The 23,596-nt window shown below is 45.6% G+C and overlaps 1 protein-coding gene across 1 annotated transcript in view; it reads right to left on the minus strand.

Annotated features, from left to right (window-relative positions):
* CNTNAP5 (contactin associated protein family member 5) overlaps positions 1 to 23,596 on the minus strand; it is a gene marked incomplete in the record, with an annotated part of 569,649 nt that overhangs the window by 435,175 nt on the left and 110,878 nt on the right. The window contains 1 exon segment of the mRNA XM_056536567.1: positions 5,244 to 5,437. Within this exon segment, the coding sequence (XP_056392542.1) occupies positions 5,244 to 5,437 (194 nt within the window).

The following is a 23,596-nucleotide window of genomic DNA, read 5'->3' on the forward strand; positions in this document are numbered from 1 at the left end:
TAGACAACAAGTTGTGTGGTCCTTTCATTGTCAGTTTGGTATTGTCTCAGCAGTTCCCTAGCACTTTCCTCTTTCATGGCAAGAAGTTGTGTAGTCCTCTGATTGTCAGTTTGGAATTGTCCCAGCAGTTCCCTAGCACCTTCCTCTCTCATGGCAATAAGTTGTGTAGTTCTCTCATTGTCAGTTTGGTATTGTCTCAGCAGTTCCCTAGCACCTTCCTCTCTCATGACAGGAAGTTTTGTAGTCATCTCAATGTCAATGAGGTATTGTCTCAGAAGCTCCCCGTCTTCTGAGGAGTTTTGGTTGGATCCTGTCTCTGTGCTCTATCCCCATCCCTGAGGTCCTCACCACTGACCAGCCCCTCCAGCTTACATCACCATCTCCCTGTCATATATATTTATTTATTTATTTATTTTGGGGAGGGCATTTACAAAGAAAGAGGTGTGCTTAAAGCATGCTGCCTTGTACTGAGTAATACCACAGGCAGAAGAGCAGACAGGGGATGAATACAGCAGGTGCTGTAACCTAACTGATTGCGATAGTCTACTGTGAAACACGATGTTCTGCAGCAGATCTGAGAAAGCAACTGTCAGGAGGGCTCTGGGAGAGGAGTAGGCAGGGTGAGAGGGCTCTGATATAGACATGAGAAAAAGCAATGCATTCTGAGAGTCAGGAAAATGGAGAGAACACCATGCTGACAATACATCTTCCTGTTAGGGGGGATCAAGCTTAAAGGGGTACTCCGGAGAAAACCTTTTTTCTTTTAAATCAACTGGTGGCAGAAAGTTAAACATATTTGTAAATTACTTCTATTAAATAATCTTAATCCTTCCAGTACTTATTAGCTGCTGAATGCTACAGAGGAAATTCCTTTCTTTTTGGAACACTGATGACATCACGAGCACAGTGCTCTCTGCTGACATATCTGTCCATTTTAGCAACCGTGCATAGCAGATGTATGCTAAGGGCAGCATGGTGGCTCAGTGGTTAGCACTGCTGCCGTGCAGTGCATGGGGCTTGGGTTCAAATCCCACTAAGGACAACAATAAATAGAGTGTTATTATTATTATAATAACGTCAGCAGAGAAAACTGTGGTCGTGATGTCATCAGTGTTCCAAAAAGAAAAGAATGTCCTCTGTAGTATTCAGCAGCTAATAAGTACAGGAAGGATTAAGATTTTTTAATAGAAGTAATTTACAAATATGTTTAACTTTTTGCCACCAGTTGATTTAAAAGAAAAAAGGTTTTCACTGGAGTACCCCTTTAAGCATGCTGGGGCCAGTACAATATGTGATAACACTGTATTAGTAAGTTATATATCTTGGAGTTACAGTCTTATTTAAATTCAAAATTATGAGTCACCTATGAGTCAATGGGTTTGAGAACTGGACACTTAATGGGGTACTCCGTCCCTAGACATCTTTTCATCTATCCAAAGGATTGGGGATAATATGTCTGATTGCCGCTGTTGACCCCCACGATCTCGGCTGCGGCACCCCAGACATCCGGTACACGATGCGAACTACACTGCATGGAGGATGACTGGCGATATGAGGCTCGTGATGCCACGGCCACGCCACCTCAGTGCAAGTCTATGGGAGTGGTGTGACGACCATCATGCCCCCTCCCAGAGACTTGCATTGAGGGGGCGTGGTCATGACATCAAGAGTGGGCGTGGCCGTGACATCACGAACCTCCGGCGCTGCACCCGATGCACTAAACAAACGCTGGGTGTCACAGGGAGATCGCAGCGACGGGACCCCCGCGATAAGACATCTCATCCCCTATCCTTTGGAGAGAGGATAAGATTTCTAGAGGCGGAGTACCCCTTTAAGCCTGGAGAAATCTTATTTGTATAAAAAATAAAAATAAAAAAATGAAAACCAGCCATGATCTCTAGAACATGTTCATGATAATCTATTGATATTGCACCAATATATTCCACCTTACAGAGATTGGTTCCTGTCCTCATGGAGATTCACAAATGTGATACTATCAGTAATTAATGTTTGGGAGGAAACCAAAGAAACCAATGAGATCTCAGGGAGAACATACAAACTCCTTACAGATGAGACCTTTGGTTAAATTTAAAGGGGTACTTTGCCCCTAGACATCTTATCCCCTATCTAAAGGACAGGGGAATAAGATTGCTGATTGGCAGGGGGTCTGGCCGCTGGGGACCCCTGCGCTCTCCCTGTTTTACCCAGCATTTGTTTAGAGGATCGGGGGCAGCGCTTGTGATTTCATGGCTACGTCCCATCAATGCAAGTCTATGGGAGGGGGCGTGACGGCAGTCACGCCCCCTCCCATAGACTTGCATTGAGGGGTCGTGGCCATGACATCACGAGCCTCTGCCCCACATGGCCAGTCATACGGCGTGGAGTAAAGTTCGCTCCGTGCACCTGATGTCTGGGGTGCCCCCCCCGATCAGACATCTTATCCCTTATCCTTGGGATAGGGGATAAGATGTCTAGGGGTGGAGTACCCCTTTAAATCCAAAATCCCAGAACTTCAAGGAAACATTTCTAGTCACCATGATGGTTTGTTACAATGTTTCAGAGTTGGGAGCCACAGAGGGTTCCCCGATACATTGTATCACATTGCAGATCCCTTTTGCCTCCCCCTGTGTAATTTATAATAAAGCTTCATCCTCCTCCTCCGGCTCTGACAAAGCTCATTACGAAGTTGTTAGAGTAAAAACTTTATCGATTATAATTTAAGACTAATTGTTGGAAAGAAATCTGCTCAGTGCCAGGATGGGAAATCCTCTGTACATCAGGAGGTAAGTGCAGCTAAGTGTGCGGCGGAGGCTTTTATGTCATCTAAAGGCTTATACCGTGGGAGGCGCATTATGAAACAACCTCCAGGCTGCATAATTGATACCATTCACTTTCACAAGCATTTAAACACTGTAATATTAGCCGCGTCCAATCCAATATTCGTATGGATGACTTATCCAGTAGAAATGTTCCATTTTAGTTTCTTAAGGATACAAAGCAATAATGCGCAGCTTTTAGGATGTGACCGCAGCCTTTATATTCACTACATTTGTTTCCTTTAGATATTGGATTTTCATCCCACCGATGACCTGCAGCATGGAAACAACATTGCGTCCGATTTATAACAAGTTCAAGTAAAGACATTGATTCTCCGTGTGGAGATCCAGCATGGAGGGGGCATTTCAGGCAATGTTCCTTAGGAAATTGTATATAAAATAGATCTCCTCCAGAGGAGACAAAAATGGCTCTAGAGTGCCACCTCCAGAAAGTTAAACAGATTTGTAAATTACTTCTATAAAAAAAATCTGAATCCTTTAAGTACTTATGAGCTGCTGAAGTTGAGCTGTTCTTTTCTATCTAAGTGCTCTCTGATGGCACGTGTCTCGGGAACCGCCCAGTTTAGAAGCAAATCCCCATAGCAAACCTCTTCTTCTGTGTGCAGTTCCCGAGACAAGCAGAGGTGTCAGCAGAGAGCACTGTTGCCAGACAGAAAACAACAACTCAACTTCAGCAGCTGATAATTATTGAAAGGATTCAGATTTTTTAATAGACGTAATTCACAAATCTGTTTAAAGGAGTAATCCAGTGGTGACTCAGTGGTTAACAACTTACCCCCTATCCTAAGGATAGGGGATAAGTTGCAGATCGCGGGGGGGTCCGACCGCTGGGGCCCCCGCGATCTCCTGTACGGAGCCCCGACAGCCCGCAGGAAGGGGGCGTGTCGACCTCCGCACGAAGCGGCGGCCAACATGCCCCCTCAATACAACTCTATGGCAGTGCCGAAGCGCTGCCTTCGGCAATCTCCGGCTCTGCCATTGAGATGTATTGAAGGGGCATGTCGGCCGCTGCTTCGTGCGGGGGTCGACACCCGCTATCTGGCCGGAGAGCCTGGCCCCCGTACAGAGAGATCGCAGGGGGCCCCAGCGGTCGGACACCCCGCGATCTCAAACTTATCCCCTATCCTTAGAATAGGGGATACGTTTTTCACCACTGGACTACCCCTTTAACTTTCTGGAGCCAGTTGATATAAGAATTTTTTTTCCCCCCTGGAATACCCCTTTAAAACCAGTGTCATTTACCTGTAGACATCCATGATACATTTTACATCAATTCTCTAAGAAGTGAATAGGTGACGGCCACAGCTCATTGCCCCCTTCTTCCTGCACAATCACCACTACAAAGGTCACAGAGCATGCCAACAGTATTCTCCAATAAAATTCAATAGGTGACGGTCACAGCTCATTTCCCCCTTCTTACTGCACAATCACCTCCACAAAGGTCACAGAGCATGCCCACAATATTCTCCAATAGAAATCTTTAGATGATGGTGACAGCTCATTTCCCCCTTCCTCCTACACAATCCTCTCTACACAGGTGTCACAGAGCATGCCCACAGTATTCTCCAATAAAATTAAATAGGCGACGGTCACAGCTCATTTCCCCCTTCTTCCTGCGCAATCACCTCTACAGAGATCACAGAGCATGCCCACAATATTCTCCAATAGAAGTCAATAGATGATGATAACAGCTCATTTCCTTTTCTTCCTGCACATTGTCCTCTACACATATCACAATGCCCACAACATTTTCCCCCTAAAGACAATAGATATATCCACATTACAAGTTCCTTTGAGCCATATGGCTGCTGTAAAGCACCTGTCTAAATGCTGATAAAAGCAGATCAGATAAAATGGCTGCATAATCATGTATGAAAAAAAAATTAATAAATAAACATGCACAGAAAAGGTCTACAATAAAAATAAAAAAATATTACGGATTGGTATTGGATTCTAATTAGTAACATAAATAAATAAATAATTATGGATCAGTATTGGATTATAATGGGTAGAATAAATAAATACATAAGTGATACATTCCCTTTAAGAAAGTTGAAGTTTTTTTTTTTCTAAAATTAAAAATTGTATAAAAAAATAAATAAAATAAAATAAATAAATAAAAAAGATTATGGATCGTATTGGATTCTAATTGGTAAAATAAATCAATAAATAAGTGATCCATTCCTGTTAAGAAAATTGAATACTTTAATATTCTAAAATTAAGAATTGCATAAAAAAATAATAAAAAATAAATAAATAACTATTAATCATCTAAATATTATAAATAGTGAAAGACAAATCTCCACGACTGATCCACCTCCAGCCGTTAATATACATAAGAAAACACTTCTCCTGGCATTGACCATCTGTTTAAGAGTAGAAAGCGTTTAGCGAACAGAACCCTACCCAGATGGTGTTGTCGTGATGATACGGTTTCCAGTTGCGTCCGGTATCGCTGAACATAACGCTGAAACGTGTCACCCAGTCGTAGCTTTCGTGTCTTCCCTGCGTGGCCGCCCCGGTGATGTCGAATCTGTCTCCCAGATCGACCTGCAGCCATTGCTTTGCGTTAGATTCCAGCGGGGACCAACCACCGGCTCCTGCGACAAAGGAACAAAACACAGAAGTGATAAGTACGCCGGAGTAATCACCGCATTGTTTCCCAGCCATAATTTTCTTTCTGAGAAAGGAACAATTATCAAATCAAACATAATGCGAAGTGGTAACATTTCGTGAACTTCTTCACCAAGAAATTACATGTTCTCAGACGACTCCGCATCCACATCACTGAGGGCTTCCTGGGCTGTTTATTATCACTAAAGATGGCGGCTCATGTTATTATCGCTCACCTATGAACGTCTCCAGAGGTTCTCAGTGCTGGAATGCTTTGACATATATTACTCATCACAGCGAGGGGTTAATATTCAGGAGCCTTCTGTTCTTTCTTACCTAATTGGAGAAGCCTAAAGCTACTGATGAGACTGATAACAGGGACTGTGCATCTTGTAATGGGATAAAGGTTACAGCTTGTCCTATGACCCTGGCTAAAAGGGGAAGCCCGCTGCATAAGTGTCTGATCGCGTGGAGTCCGACCATTGCGATCCCCTGCCCAGCACCCCAGCTCCCCTCATGCACGAAGCGACCACCGCTACGTACACGGACTACTGTGGACCGGCGCACAAAGCGGTGACTGATACCCCTCCTCCATTTGTCTCTATGGGAAAGCCTGGGATACATCACTCATGGGTCGGACCCACCCCCCCCTGCACGCAGTCAGACATTTATCCCCTGTCCTATGAATAGGGGATAAGACCTTATGCACCGGAGTTTCCCTTTAAAGGAGACATTATTCAAAGCCAGATTAGCCTGATATTTAGAGATGAATGAATTTTGCTATGCTGTGCTGTGCTAGTGAAATAATACTGTTATTCAGTATGACATGCAGATTACAGGCATGGCTATTAGAATCACTGCCGCAGAGCGTCTGGATGTGGCAGATTTTTTATGTTATTTTTATTTTATTTAATTTGAATTTATTTACATTTTTTGATTGCCCATTCTGGTGAGCATCGAGCTGGTGGTCCACCGCAAGGAGAACTACCAACTGTTCCAGCCCCTGCCTCTCAGCGCACCCCCATACTCTGAGTTTCCACTTGAAAAAGGAGGGACTGCAGTACCAGCAACCTGAACAGGAGCACATTCAGCTTCTGTGCCATTTGATAAGTGGGTGCATAAGGCTAGAAGTGGCTGCAGTGAAAAAGCTCTTACTTGTATCTTAAAATTGAGCTGGCGGTCCCCCGCCAGGCGAGATACCACCTTTTCCAGCCCATGCCTCTCAGTGCCCCTCTGATTGTGAAAGTGCGAATGTTTAATTTAATCAGTTATGATTCATTGTTATCGTTCTATCGATTTTTTTAAATTTAAATTTCAGATTTAATAATAAAATGTGTGGTTACAAAAGACCAAATCAAACAAGGATTCACATGTCACATGGTACAGTAGTTGAAGGGAAAAAAATGGGATGTTTAAATTGTGCCTAATCCCAGAAACCAACATGCCAAGAGAATTTTGTTTAAAACAAATTGGCTTTTATTGGTACGAAAAAGAGTGCAACACATTGGTTTCGAACCAGGCCCGGGTTCGAAACCAATGTGTTGCACCCTTTTTCATACCAATCAAGATGGGTTGCCGGGGTCGAGATATTTCTAATTAAAGTAACTACAACCTGTATGCAAGCAAAATGTATATTACTGGGAAAGCGCGGCCATGGACAACAGATGAAGGATAACCTCGCAGGTGCCCCCCTGGACCCCATGCGTTCCGCTGCCCGTCGGCAACTTCCTGAGGAAGTTGCCGAATGTTGAAAATTTGGAGGTCACTTCGCAAGCAAGTGAGCATGCATCGTGCCATTTGTGCAAGTGACTCGGAGGGACTACCTGCCTCCATCTCCACTGCATACTGCCACGGTGTGTCTGGGTCCTCTGTCTCACCTCATAAACCTCTAGCTCCTCTGGCTGCTCCTGCTCCTCCTCTCCCGGACCAGCCATCATTTACAACACGTGTTGTAGAAAATGAGGCAGTGGAATGACGTTGTTCATTCCGTAATCCTGGTGACTGACCATTAATGAGGCTTCCTCAAAGGGCCTGAGCAAACGGCAGGTGTCACGTATAAGCTGCCACTGATTGACATTGAAGTTACACAGGGGAGTGGAACATTATGCGCTCTGGCCGCACAAGCTGGCCGTGAGCGCATGGTCCCCTTACCTGCTGCTGCAGATGGGGCGGGGACTCGGGACGCACCCTCATGCGAGCCCCAGTCCGTCACTCTCCGGGTGTTTCTCCTCTCTCTGCCTTTGCCTCTCTTCTCTGGCGCGTGTCCTCGTCCCCTAGGGCGCGCTCCGTGCCCTGCACACATGGTATACTGAAGGGCCACTGAGACTTGTCCAGGCAGTGGAGGCTGAGGACACGGTAGAGGATGAGGAGGCGGAGTCGCAGGACCAACGACCTAAGAGGGTGGAGGAGGAAGCAGCGTGACCTGTCCAAGTTGCTGTTGTGGCTGTGCAGGAACCACATTCAGCCGTAAATGACATGTATTGTCCCTGACCATAGTTACAGCTCCAGACGTCGGCGCTGCCGTGCACGTTGGTACACACTGACAGGTTCAAGGACTGGACCACCTTCTCTTCCACAAAATTGTGCAGGGCTGGTACAGCCTTCTTCGCAAAGAAATGACGGCTTGGTACTCTCCACCTCGGCTCGACACAAGCCATCAATTCTCTGAAAGGTGCATAGTCCACCACTAGAAAAGTAAGGAAATGTATGGCAAACTTCGAGGAGGATAGGAATTCCGGCGCTGACCAGGGAGGAGACAATGGAGCCAGGTGTGTAACAAACAGATTTAATCCAATGCGACGCGTTTCACTGCGCTTGCGCGGTTTCATCAGGCCTGATGAAACTGCGCAAGGACGGTGAAACGCGTCGCATTGGATTACATCTGTTTGTTACACACCTGGCTCCATTGTCTCCTCCCTGGTCAGCGCCGGAATTCCTATCCTTCTCGAAGTTTGCCATACATTTCCTTACTGTCTTTAGGAAGGCTGCAGACCGGGATTATCTAATCAAACGCATATCTTGGTTGTGTGGGAGTGCACACAACCTGGCAGGGTGAGCCTTCACCTTTTCCCTCCCCTTCCACACACCTGTGATCCCGTTGATTCTCCACAAGGGAGCGCCTGTTTTTCTTAGTTTTACACCACTTGAAAAGGGAAGGATTGCAACACCAGCAACTTGGACAGGAGCACATTCAGCTTCAGCGCTGTTGGATGAGTGGGCGCATACTGTTGTCTCTTGGACATGGCTTCACCGATGGATTGCTGACGGAATGCCTGACTCAAATTAGGAGTAGCAGGAGCATCTGGAGCAACAGAAGGAGGGTTTGACATACAGCTCCCTTCAGCTGAGGTGGTGGAGCTTTGGCTGGCTGAAGCATGGAGTGGCGTGCCACTGGGTGATGCAGCAAACTGGACCACCATGCAGGGCAGTGGTGCCAACATTGGGGCCCCTGGCCACGCTTCACCTTCTGCCGACACATCTTACATGTGGCTGTGTTTACCTCCACCTGAAGCTTGATGAAAAACTGCCACACCGCAGAGTAGCTGATTTTCCCACCTACAGTCCGCACTAATTGACTGCTACTGGCACCGTCTCCAGGAACCCCTGTTCCACTCCCTCCTGGGAAGGTAGGCTGCCACGAAGCAGGTGATCTACCCCGAGCACGTTTTGCTCCAGACTTTCCACTTCTGCCACCATACTGACTGCCAACCGTGCTACCGCTTTTCTGGCTCAGCTGCTGCCTCAAGGGCAACTTGCAACTCTCTTCTCCTGATGATGATAAAGCCCCTTCTGCACCCGGCTCCCAATTGCCATCGGCTAAATCATCATCAACAGGTGTGTGCACGTCACTGATGTCCTCCTCAGGTTCCTCAACAGTGTCTGCTTTAGGACCCTGAACCCTTGCAACATTGCCTCCCATGTCACTCTCCGCATCACTACTTGCCCAGCCTAGCGGAGGAAGTGGTGCATGTCTCCTCCCCTTCTTAGCTGTCCAGTAGCTGCTGACTGTCCTCTATTAGATCGTCCTCAGTAAATAGTGGAGCTGAACCCACAGCATAAGATACTTCTCTAGGAGAGGGAACAGCATAGGACAGAGGCAATGGGAGGACAGGGACTGCTCCCGGGCCATGCCAACTGAGGGTTGTGTCTGAGGAACCCACCGACTGTTGACTGGGGGTGTCAGATGTCACTTGTGATGATGTGGATGACCGTGTTAATCAATCGATGAGGGCAGATGGGTTGCTGGTGGAGACACGACCGCTGGCTGATACCAGGTGCTCAGGCCTCTAGCTGCGACTACTGCTGCCACTCGCCCTTAGTCTGCTGCAACCTCTGCCTGATGAATTTAGACCTCTGCCAATCCTCTGTGCCCGTCCTGGCACTTCTCTGCCTGACATACTTAGTGTGTATATGAGGGGAGTACAATAAGCTTCATTATGCTTAACAAAGTATTTGTGTACAACACCAGCAGGTGTGTACTTTTGGCTGACCTTTTATAGAATTAAGGCACTTAAGACTTTATCAGGAACAAAATGGTACAAAACTTAGTTGTACGTATGTGGTATGCACTTATGAGGGCTGTATAATGCGCTCCAATATGCTTAATAGTATTTGCCTAGAACAGCAGCAGGTGTGTACTTTTGGCTGTTCTTTCACAGACTTTAAGAGGAACAAAATAGTATACCACTTAGTTGCACGTATGTGGTATACACTTATAAGGGCATAAAAATGTGCTACAGTACGCTTAAAAAAGTATTTGCTCACAACGCCAGCAGTACACACCAGTGCTGCAGCACACAGTCGCTGTGTACTACACCCAAAATTGCACTCTCTCTCTCAATCTTACCCCCTTTCCTATCAGTGCTTCTAGGCAGGATTTGTGTTTGAGCTTAATCGCTGCTGTTCTTTTGTGAAACACACTGCTCTCTGTCACTCTCTGTAATAGAACGCTGTAGACAGTGACTGGGAGGTGAATTGCTGCAGTAAGAATGTTATCCTGTGAAACACACACTGCTCTCTGTCACTCTCTGTAATAGAGCGCTGTAGACAGTGACTGGAAGGTGAATCACTGCAGTAAGAATGCTTTTCTGTGAAACACACACTGCTCTCTGTCCCTCTCTCTGCACAACAGAACGCTGATGAGACTAGGAGGTGAATCGCTGCTGGAAATAGCTTTTCTCTGGAACACACAGCGCTGTCTGTCCCTACCTATCTCTCTGCAGTGAAAGGCTGAAGTGACTGGCCGCAAGATGGCTGCCGATTAAATAGGGCTGTGACATCACAGGGGTGACTGGCTGCTGATAGGCTGCATGTTGCCTTGTTCCTATCTTCCCAGAGTTCCTTGCCCCATGTCCTCACATGTAGATCCGCCATTTTAGATGCCCTGGAACCTGGACCGCACTAAATGGAGTTTAATTAAACAATTTGCACTATAGAATTGTGGCTATTTTCGCATTTGTTGCGGATCAAATTTTTCCTGAAATTCGTAACAAATTCAGATTTGTCAGATTCGATTTGATTCCCGGGCATGCTGGGAGTTGTAGTTTTTCAATAGCTGGAGGCACCCTGGTTGGAAAACACTGGTCTATATTCTGCTTTTATAAAGCGAAGTTAATAGGAACAGTTGCGTTACAGATAATATAATATATCTGACTAAAAAAAATGCTGTTTTTTTTTGTACTTTTATTTAAAAAGGTTATTCTAAAGAACTGAAATGTAACCCTTTATTCACAGGACAGATTATCAGTGTCTGATCATGGGGCGTCTGACTGCTGGGACCCCCTGCAATCTGCTCAATGGGGCCCCGTTACTTACCTGTCTTTGATGCACCTTGGCTACCATCCTCAGGGGCAAGCTCAAGTGACAGCCCACTCAATCAATGGCTGAGGCAGGACCCACTGGTAAATAGCTGAGCAGGATGTGTCTGACCGTCTGGGGGGTCCTTTAGGTGTGTGTGTGTGTGTGGGGGGGGGATAGGTTGTTGGGGCGACAGCTGGGATGCCAACAATCTCCTGTATAGGGCCCCACTACTTAATTGTCCTTGGGGCGCTGTGGCCCCCACATTCCAAGACAACCGCTCATGCAAATGAGCGGTTGTCTTGGAACGTGGGGGCCACAGCGCCCCGAGGACAATTAAGTAGTGGGGCCCTGTACAGGAGATTGTTGGCATCCCAGCTGTCGCCCCAACAACCTATCCCCCCCCCACACACACACCTAAAGGACCCCCCAGACGGTCAGACTCTAAACCCCTGTTCTGTGTTTAGGGGACAACTTTCAGTTCCCCAGAGTACCCCTTTAAGGCTGTAAGCTACATTGGTGCAATTGTTCTCATAGAAAACATTCAGATATAGCCCTTACTTGACCTTCTTTCTCTATGATATCATCATAGAGTAGGATAGTGTCACACAGAGTTCATCCACAACGTATTTCACGCTGCACCAATGAAAGTTACAAGCTGGAGGGAAATCCACCACTACGAGCGAAAACACGGAGCCAGGGCCGTCTCTGCCTATAGGCAAAATAGGCAGCCACCTAGAGTGCGCTCTAAATGGGGGGCGCCGCTCTGCCCACTGCAAGAAAGTTCAACAACCAGCATCCAAACCACTTGCTCAGTCAACAGCAAGAGGAGGAGGTTTGTTACAGAGTGTCACCCCAGTAGTAAAGTTGGGCGAGCCAATGGACGGAGTCAATGGGGGGTGGCAAAATTAGCATATTCCTAGGGTTACAAAAATCCTTGCACCAGCCCTGCACGGAGCTACCCAGCCGCAGAAGGGAGCTCGCTCTTGTGACAGCTGTCAGTGCATCGGCAGCAATGAAATACGCTGTGGAGGGGTTCTGTGTGACCCTACCCTAAGGATACATTTTTTTTATCATCAAATAGTTCGCACTTCTTAGTTCTGGATGGACACTTGGGGTGAGAATTAAGACTTCCGGGAATAAGACAGAAATGTATTCTAATCAAGATTCTACAAAAAGTTTAGGAGCATTTTCTCTTGCTCCCGGTGTGCTCACTGTCTGTTCTGCATTATTTTCTCTATCTATGGGTTCCGCCCCCTGTTTTGGTTGACATCATTAATACAGGGGAATTAATCACCACTGTTGTTTGATGATTTGGAGTTTTTGTCTGCTATATTTTGGTATAAAAAAAATCTGAGTCCTTGAGCTTTTCACTCTCAATAATTACTATAATTCACTGTGCTTTCTATATATTCTCATATTTCATGCAGATATTTTCCTCTTTGAACTCATGACCCCAGTCTTGTGAAGCACCAGCACTAGTCCCTGAGCCATCATACTCAATACACTTGGCGATCAAGAATTAACCAGTCAGGGTGAAGAAATATTGGGTAGTGCTCTTTCTAGTTTTCTCCCTAGATTTGAAGGGGCAGAATCAGTGGATGTCTGTTTCCATGTAGTAGACACACAGTTACTTCCTCCCTTATTTGTCTGGAAAATCACAGAACAACAAATAGGGGGATATTTATAATTCATGAAACCTCCTGCAAGAGTGTGTGGCTTTTCCAGTTGCTGTGCAAAATTTATTATGTTGCACACATCACTTGATAAATTTGTGCACATGACAGGAAATGCAAAAAAAAATTAAAACACTCACACACAGTCCTACGCCAGCTTTTCATGGGAGTACATTTACACAAAATAATTTTATGTGCAAGTGATTAATTTAAAACACCATCTGTTAACCGTGTCCCTTGGAAGCACACAAGAAAAAGGACAAAGCCAGTGATGTAAACCTAAAAAGAGTGGAAAATTAGATAATTCAATGTGCAAAATAAAAACACACTGCACGTACAATTTTACAGCTGTACACACGTTGATTAATTTCCCCGTAGTGGGTGTGCATGTATGTGCACTGGAATGAACAGGTTGGCACTCTGCTGAAGGGGGGGGGGGGGGGGTTATATAGAACACTACTATAGATGGCATATGGATGCAGAAGGGGTTATTGATGTCCTAGAGTTGCAGAGAGCTGTGTGAGCAGAAAGAAAAGAGGCAGAAGTACTACAGCAAGGAAGGGCTTACACTAAACACTGAGCTGCTGCTGAAGACAAGGCTGCAGATGTAAGGGAGGAGTAGGATATTATAAAAAAAAAAAAAGGTAACACTTTGTACATGCAGCAACATCAAAGAAAGGAAGGGGTTATACATAGTACTGAACTATTCCTACAGATGGTGGGATAAGATGGGACAACTGACAGTCCAGATCTTTTGGAGGATAACAAATTGCAGGTACACAGTCTTTGTCTCTCCTCTGCACAAAGAACATGCTAAGTCCTGCCTCCTTCCTGTGTTATGATGCATTTTTCCTAACAACAAGAAGTGGACAGCACATTGCTGGGAAGGAACTTCAGTGTTATTTTTGTGGGATAAGATTTTTGGCTAAGCACTTAACGTCCAGTGATATCATAGTGTCAGGAATGATGTCATCACTGGTCCACACTCGGGGTCACATCACGTCCTCAGTTTTCTGAGAATTGCACTATGAATTTTTTGTACCTGTCGCTGTTTCTGAGCGCCATGTAGGGAATGCACCATTTCCATCTGTTTCATTGACTTTAATGTGCAGATCAAAGACTCGGTTTAGAAGACGACAGATTTATTTGAAAATGCAATTATTTTTATTTGCTGCGTCTTTTACCAAAAGCAGCAATGCTGACCTGACAACGCGGGAGCCTGTGGAACCTAATGAAGCCTCTTCTTCTTATTTTAACGTAAGCCGCTGATTCATTTCATTGTGTTTACCCATCTGTTAGTTTTCCTAAGGCTCTGGAAGTTCTAGAGTTGGACAGATGATTATGCAAATGTGGTGGCTCATTTTATCAGAAATAAAGGCAGAACAAGAATAGCAGCGAGGATTCATCCAGGATTCATCCAGTTTAGCAGCGCGGCCTTTGTAAGTGGCTGTAATTAACCAATGTGCTGTCTGTGAAGTTAAGACTTAAAGGGGTTCTCCAGAAATTCAATACTATCAGATCTGTGGGGTCTAACTCCAGGCACCTGATGATCAGAAGACCAAAATGCCACAGTCCATCAATGTTCTGTACCATTATTCCCCTATCTGTTGAAAAACTACAACTCCCAACATGATGGCCACCAGGGCACAATGAGAACTGTAGTTTTACAACTGAGGCAGAGTCAAAGGTCAGGGGACGTTGCTGTGTACTTTAAGTTGTGGTATTTCAACTCACTGCAGGCGATTTATACACTACACTACTATAAATGTCATGTGGAGGAAGAAGGGGCTACTGATGCACTGGGTTTGCAAGGCACTAATTGAGTAGAAAGAAAAGAAACAGCAGCACAGCAAGGAAGTGATTATACTAAGCACCGAGCTGCTGCTGAAAAAAGTCTGCAGACTAACCGAAGAGGGATCATACACAGGAGTCAGTACGGTGTACATACAGCAGCAGCACAGCAAGGAAGGGATTACACTAAGCACTGAACTGCTGCTGAAGAAAAGGCTGAAGAATAACTGAAAGGGAGATTATATAAGGAGGCAGCACTTTGTACAAAAAGCAGCAGCACAGAAAGAAAGGGGTTAAAGTAAGCACTGAGCTGCTGCTGAAAACAAGGCTGCAGACTAAAGGAAGGATAGATTAGATTCAGGAGGCAGTGATGTGTACATACAGCAGCAGAGGAGAAAGGAATGGGTTACCCTATGTATGCTATATACTTTTTGACCTGGTTTCCCACAAGAGATGGTAGATGCATTATCAGCATAACTTACCAAATGTATGATGATGTGTCTGGTAAGCAATAAAGCAAATGTGTTGCTTACTCACCATGGCCCCAGTTAGTCAGCTGATCAGCTGGGGTATCTGAAGTGGACAGCCACCAAGTTGCTATGTCTAATCCTTCAGTATTGTTGTCTCAGCAAACTCCTAACATTCCTACATTCAGTTGTCTGCACATAATGTTACCTATACCTATTTTTAGTAAGCATTTGCATTTCATCATTAAACACAAAGTTCCTAAACTGTTAAAACTGTGCATTGTGCTGATACTCTGTCACTGTTCCTATTCCTGTCCTTGCTGTGAATATAAATGTGCTACAAGTTACTTCATCTCTGAGAGATATTGTCTTACCAGAGAGAAGAAGGCTAAACAAGGGCCTCTCTGGAATACAATTATCTCTTTGCTGGCCTCTGGGTGGAGTTAGTACTGGATGACTACCACGTCATTAGAGAATTTCCTGCATATGTCCTTCCGAATATTGTGATACGGAACCAGGTTTGTGTGGATGAAGAAAAGTCTACATATATACAGTCTGCACAGTGCGCCAACCTGTAAAGATCCTCATCAGCACTGGGTTAACTACACCAACCTGCTACACAGGGACAAGCACAGGTTAACTAGGAAAGGGGGCTTGAGCCCTTGCCCTAAAAGTACCCTGGGCAGTGCTGGGCAGTCTGGCATTATTATGTAGGCATTTATATAAATGTTTATGAGAAGTGCTCTTTTTTTTTTTTTATTCAGCCCCTGCCCCACAAAATGTCTGTGCACATCTCTGCTGTTACATATGAGTTTAAGAACTACAACTCCCAGCTAACCTGCACTGTGATATCCCTAGTCTCTCTATGCTACTAAATGAGAAGTACAAACGACAAGGTTCAGAAAGCAGCATGACCCTTGGGCCCGGATCACAGATGTCACCGATGCCACCCACCAACCTATCAGGGTATTGCAGGTAGTTTATACTGAAGCCCCCATATGGAGACATTTCTCATTTAAACTTTGGGGTCAGCTGATGACTTGTGGTCCCCCCCCCCCCCCCCACCGGGATGCACTTGTCATTCTGAGACCTTCAGCAGGAAAATGAGATGTCAGGAGGATTCAGATTGAGATCTCAGCGGTGGCTTCTAGTAAAATAATTGTAGCGGCTTCTGTAAGTGAACATAATGTTCTCTGCTATCAGTTGTCAGGAATGAAAGACGAGGGATGTGCAGATGATTGTGTATGTGCGCCGTGAAGTCGGTATTATACTGCGGCATATAGATGGGGAGCGGGGTCATAAAGTGATGGAAAATACTGAGAACAACTGAGAAGATTCCATGAAAGAAATGACGTGGGGCCGAGAATGACGCCTCAGTACAGTGACACTTACTATGTACCGAGTACTGATGTGTGTGTATATATATATATATATATATATATATATATATATATATTATGTTCTGCAGTATAAACCATCTACAACCTCCAGGCAGAACATCAGAGCAGCCAATTGCTGAACAGATTTACTGCACCTGTAATACCGCCATAGAGTATATGGGGTGATATATTTATTCGTACAAGAAACCATAAGGTGACGTGATTTCCATACATAACATATATTACTATAACTAGTCCAGCTGTATAGCAGGAAAATCAAGATTTTATATTTGTTGTCTTGCACTGATCCTAAGCTCTGTATGACAGTCAGGTCTCTAGGATGGTACCTGCTGGCTATGTATGACTACCAGGTCCAGGACAAAATTAATTATAAGTGTGTCCTACAGACTCGCCTATAGTTAAACTCAAGTATCAGCTGTTTGACAGAGTGAAGAGCCATTGGCTCCTCGGCCTGTCAATCTCTCTTGTGGCCGCCCGCATTATGCAAGCAGCCACAAGAGGCTGGAGCGTCCGTCCTCTATGCTTGGGCGCATGAGTGACATCATCATCATACGCCGGAGCACAAATCGGAGGAGAAAGCAAGAGAGGCCCTGCTGAGGACTACGGGTGAGCTGGGTGAGTATGGATTTTTTTTTTTCATCTTAACAATAGTTGCTGCACTAAAGTGGGCTGCTGCACTACAACTACCCAAATGGGCCTGCAGCACTAAAACTACCCAAATGGAGCTGCTGCACTAAAACTACCCAAATGGGGCTGCTGCACTACAACTACCCAAATGGTCCTGCTGCACTAAAACTACCCAAATGGGCCTGCTGCACTAAAACTACCCAAATGGGCCTGCTGCACTAAAACTACCCAAATGGGGCTGCTGCACTACAACTACCTAAATGGGCCTGCTGCACTAAAACTACCCAAATGGGGCTGCTGCACTACAACTACCCAAATGGGGCTGCTGCACTACAACTCTAAAGTGGGCTGCTGCACTAAAACTATCTAAATGGGGCTGCTGCACTACAACTACCTAAATGGGGCTGCTGCACTACAACTACCTAAATGGGGCTGCTGCACTACAACTACCTAAATGGGGCTGCTGCACTACAACTACCCAAATGGGGCTGCTGCACTACAACTCTAAAGTGGGCTGCTGCACTAAAACTACCCAAATGGTGCTGCTGCACTACAACTACCCAAATGGGGCTGCTGCACTACAACTACCCAAATGGGGCTGCTGCACTAAAACTATCGAAATGGGGCTGCTGCACTACAACTACCTAAATGGGGCTGCTGCACTACAACTACCTAAATGGGGCTGCTGCACTACAACTACCCAAATGGGGCTGCTGCACTACAACTACCTAAATGGGGCTGCTGCACTACAACTACCTAAATGGGGCTGCTGCACTACAACTACCTAAATGGAGCTGCTGCACTACAACTACCTAAATGGGGCTGCTGCACTACAACTACCTAAATGGGGCTGCTGCACTACAACTACCTAAATGGAGCTGCTGCACTACAACTACCTAAATGGGGCTGCTGCACTACAACTACCTAAATGGGGCTGCTGCACTACAACTACCCAAAAGGGGCTGCTGCACTACAACTACCTATAGGGAGAAAATGTTTAATCTGAACGGGAGAATCGCAAACATGTGATTGTAAAGACCCAGGAGTCATCTGCTGTAGAGATCTCACCTGGAAGGTTCAGTGTCCTAGGAGAAGACAATGATGAAATGTGTCCCCCAAGTATCCAGGAGCAGGCGGAGGAGGAGAGAGACATTAAAGTACCTGTGTCCTCCAGGAGAAGGGGGGGGGGGAGGACACAGCAAGAGGAAAAAGAATAAGAAAGTGAGGTGATTTGTATGACCTGATGATCTGCACACTTAAAGGGGTATTCCAGGAATAAAAACTTTTTATTTATATCAACTGGCTCCAGAAAGTTAAACAGATTGGTAAATGACTTATATTAAAAAATATTTATCCTTCCAACAATTATCAGCTGCTGAAGTTGAGTTGTTCTTTTATCTCTGGCAACAGTGCTCTCTGCTGACATCTCTGCTTGTCTCGGGAACTGCACAGAGTAGAAGATGTTTGCTACAGGGATTTGCTTCTACTCTGGACAGTTCCCGAGACAGGTGTCATCAGAGAGCCCTTAGACAGAAAAGAACAACTCAACTTCAGGAGCACATAAGTACTGAAAGGATTAAGATTTTTTAATAGAAGTAATTTACAAATCTGTTTAACTTTCTGGAGCCAGTTGATATGTAAAAAAAAGTTTTTACCTGGATAACCCCTTTAATGTGACCAGAGCCAGACTGTGATATATCAGTTTTTATATATACTGTCTGAGGAGAACTTTGGCTTGTATATGTACATGTGATCAGACTGAAGAATATATCTGAGGTCTTCTAGGATAAAAGTGGTGACCCTGCTAATGTGCTCTGGAGAAGAAATATTCAGATATCAGCTTTTATTTATGATTTATTGTTTTGTTAATTTTATGATTATGAATTTGAAATAAAAGATTGTATAACTACTATACAGTATATACTGATCCCATAGATATAGCAGCAGTATACAGATAGAGCTGTAGGGGAGGTGTATAACTACTATATATCCTGATCTCATAGATATAGCAGCAGTATACAGATAGAGCTGGAGGGGAGGTGTATAACTACTATATATCCTGATGCCATAGAGATAGCAGCAGTATACAGATAGAGCCTCAGGGGAGGTGCATAACTACTATATATCCTGATCTTATAGAGATAGCAGCAGTATACAGATAGAGCTAGGAGGGGTCCTTGAGTTAGAAGAATGCATTTGATTGGTGATGATGTAATTCTGTAGATCACAGGAAGTCAGCTGACACAGGGCAGACCTGACACATTAAACACAGAGATTTTCTGTGGGTAAGACTGCTCATCACATGACCCAGTTACAGTCATGAAATACATGGATACAGCTGTGCTGGAATAAAATAAATGGTGTTGTAGAACTCATTGTGGTGAGTGCAGATCATATGGGCAAAAAAACAAACAAACCCCTGATCTGCTTCTTTCAGAGATTTGCGCCTCTCAATAAGTTTGTATGAATTCATTACAGTGCAGGACAAAGACTGACATGTAAAATATTCGTGTGCAGGTACCACTAGTACTGGTGATAAGTGTCTAGTCATGGTGACTAATCCACAAAGACCCCGACAGATCATGAGAATGGGTACAGTGGGCACAGTTCGCACATGGCTATTCCATTTATTCTCTATGGGGCTGCTGAATATAAAAGAGGACAACACTCTGCAATCTCTGGGAGCCCTATAGGGTTAAATAAAGTCATAAGGCAAATTCTTGACCGCTGGGCCATTTAATTTGGGTGCTCATCCCTGTGATCTGTGAGGACCCAGCATTTTGTCTCCCACTGATCACAGAGACTTCACCTATACAGTGACCCCTCAACCTACGATGGCCCCGACATACGATCATTTCAACATACGATGGCCTCTCAGAGGCAGCGTCAACATTCGATGCTTTTGTATGTCGGGGCCATCGCATAAACGGCTATCCTGCAGCGCAGACTGCTTCAGCCACCACCGTATAGCCGTTTACGGTGCCCCGTGTGGTCCGCTGACGATCACTTACCTGTCCTCTGGGCTCCGGCGCGTCCTCTTCGGGATCCCCTGCATCGCCGGCGCTCTCCATCGTCGTCATCACGTCGCTGCGCACGCCGTCCCGTCATCCAATAGGAGCGGCGCGCGGATGCCGGGGAAGCAGAGGCCTTGCCATAGCATCGGGGACGCGGCAACAGCGATGGACGGCGACATCCAGGGAAGCGGTGACGAGCGGTGATGGTCCGGAGCGGCGGGGACAGGTGAGTACAACTTCCTCTAACAGTGGTCTTCAACCTGCCGACCTCCAGATGTTGCAAAACTACAACACTCAGCATGCCCGGACAGCCAACGGCTGTCCGGGCATGCTGGGTGTTGTAGTTTTGCAACATCTGGAGGTCCGCGGGTTGTACACCGTGCAATAGTTTACATTGCACGGATCCCTCAACATGCGATGGTTTCAACAAGCGATGCTCCATTTGGAACCGATTACCATCGTATGTTTAGGGACCACTATACTATGGATAGATTATAACTTGTCCTTATGTTACATTATTTATTATAAAACCTTTTAAATATCACTACATCAGATTCAGGGGATCCCGTAAGATAATTCCCCAATATTTTAGGAAGATTTTTGAAATTCCTCTCTTAATACCGTAACAAAAGTGGAGGTGAGCACCACAAAAGAACAAAAGAGTCAACAAAAAGTAGAACAACAGTATTAAGTCACAAAGTCAAACAATTTCATATCATTATTTCAACATAATAAACTGCACAGAAGGAGCAGACAAGCGGAAGAAGCAATTCAACAAAACGCAACAATGTGCAGAACTAAAGTCTTAATCCCTGGATGAACGGAGGAGACCGAGAGGAAACAATGTAACAAACCACAGGGCGGCTGTTGAGTTCCCCACATATCACTGCACAAATACAAATACAACGTAAAAAAATAAAGTCGGTACATAAATACCCATATTATTCTAAAGAGATTTGGTGTGAGCGGCTCAGATCTACGCTGGAGATGCCAAGAAACATCTGGTGCTTTTTACAGAAAAATCTCCCTTGGTGGACAGTTTTTAATTCCACGGCAGAGTCCCATAAGACTTAATGTAGTTGCACCCTCTGAATAGGGGACACCCCAAAAGCGGATGCGGACACACTTTATAGGGGACGACAAAACACTCCCAAAATAGGGAAAAACTCTCCCAATAAAGGACAAAAAACTCCCAATAGAGGACAAAACATTCCCAATAGGGGACAAAGCACTCCCAATAGAGGACAAAAAAATCCCAATAGAGGACAAAACACTCCCAATAGAGGACAAAACACTCCCAATAGAGGACAAAACACTCCCAATAGAGGACAAAACACTCCCAATAGGGGACAAAACACTCCCAATAGAGGATAAAACACTCCCAATAGAGGATAAAACACTCCCAATAGGAGACAAAACACTTCCAATATAGGACAAAACACTCCCAATAGAGGACAAAACACTCCCAATAGAGGACAAAAAAATCCCAATAGAGGACAAAACACTCCCAATAAGAGACAAAATCCTCCCATTAGAGGACAAAACACTCCCAATAGGGGACAAAACCCTCCCAATAGGAGACAAAACCCTCCCAATATAGGGCAAAACACTCCCTCAATAGAGGACAAAACACTCCCAATAGAGGACAAAACACTCCCAATAGGAGACAAAATACTCCCTCAATAGAGGACAAAACACTCCCAATAGAGGACAAAACACTCCCAATAGGAGACAAAACACTCCCAATAGGAGTCAAAACACTCCCAATAGGGGACAAAACACTCCCAGTAGAGGACAAAACACTCCCAATAGAGGACAAAACACTCCCAATAGAGAACAAACACTCCCAATAGAGGACAAAACACTCCCAATAAAGGACAAAACGCTCCCAATAGAGAACAAACACTCCTCATAGAGAACAAACACTCCCAAAAGAGGACAAAACACTCCCAATTGCGGACAAAATTGACATGTCTGTCTTGGCCTGTGTTCACACACAGCTATTGGTTTGGTTGTTTGTGAACAGTTTTATGTTCCCTGGTCGGGGAATAGTTAATAGCCTTTTGCTTGCTAGCCAAAAGCTCCTAGGGTGTGTCTATTTAAAGTCAGCCCAGTCTAGCCTCTGGACTGGTGATTGAGATCATTACATCCTGACCTTCTAACAGTCACGATTCGGCTGGCTGGAGGTGGATCCTCTGTGCCAGAGAGGGATTGGCGTGGACCGTGTTGGTGGACCGGTTCTAAGTTGCTACTGGTATTCACCAGAGCCCGCCGCAAAGCGGGATGGTCTTGCAGCGGCGGTAGCAACCAGGTCGTATCCACAAGCAACGGCTCAACCTCTATGACTGCTGAAGATAGGCGCGGTACAAGGGAGTAGACAAGAGCAAGGTCGGACGTAGCAGAAGGTCAGGGCAGGCAGCAAGGGGCAACGGCAGGGGCAACGGCAGGAGGTCTGGAACACAGGCTAGGAACACGCAAGGAAACGCTTTCACTGGCACAATGGCAACAAGATCCGGCGAGGGAGTGCAGGGGAAGTGAGGTATAAGTAGGGAGTGCACAGGTGAACACACTGATTAAGCCTGCTGCGCTGAGAGAGATATTGCAGCGCACCCGGTCAGCAGGCCTGACCGGGGCGCTGCAATTGCGAGGATGCTGCGAGCGCTCCGGGGAGGAGCGGGGACCCGGAGCGCTCGGCGTAACAGTACCCCCCCCCCCCCCTTGGGTCTCCCCCTCTTCTTGGAGCCTGAGAACCTGAGGATAAGACTTTTGTCTAGGATGTTGTCCTCAGGTTCCCAGGATCTCTCTTCTGGGCCACAGCCTTCCAAATCCACCCAAAATTTTTTTTTCTTCTTCTGACCGTCTTGGAGGCCAGAATCTCCTTCACGGAGAAGACGTCAGAAGAACCGGAAACAGGAGTGGGAGAAACAAGTTTGGGAGAGAAGCGGTTAATGATGAGTGGTTTAAGGAGAGAGACATGGAAGGCATTGGGAATACGAAGAGAAGGAGGAAGAAGGAGTTTGTAAGAGACAGGGTTAATCTGGCACAAGACTTTGAAAGGTCCATGATAGCGTGGTCCCAGTGTGTAACTGAGGACACGAAAGCGGACATATTTAGCGGAGAGCCATACCTTGTCTCCGGGAGCAAAAATGGGGGGAGTTCTTCTTTTCTTATCGGCAAATCTTTTCATCCGGGATGAAGCCTGTAAAAGAGAATTTTGGGTCTCTTTCCATATGGTGGAAAGATCACGAGTCACTTCATCCACATCGGGCAAACCAGAGGGCAAGGGAGTAGGGAGGGGGGGAAGAGGGTGACGGCCGTACACCACGAAAAATGGGGACTTAGCAGAAGATTCGGAGACTCTGAAGTTGTATGAGA

The sequence above is a fragment of the Hyla sarda genome, chromosome 8 (assembly GCF_029499605.1).
Source record: "Hyla sarda isolate aHylSar1 chromosome 8, aHylSar1.hap1, whole genome shotgun sequence".
In the NCBI taxonomy this organism is placed as follows: domain Eukaryota; kingdom Metazoa; phylum Chordata; class Amphibia; order Anura; family Hylidae; genus Hyla; species Hyla sarda.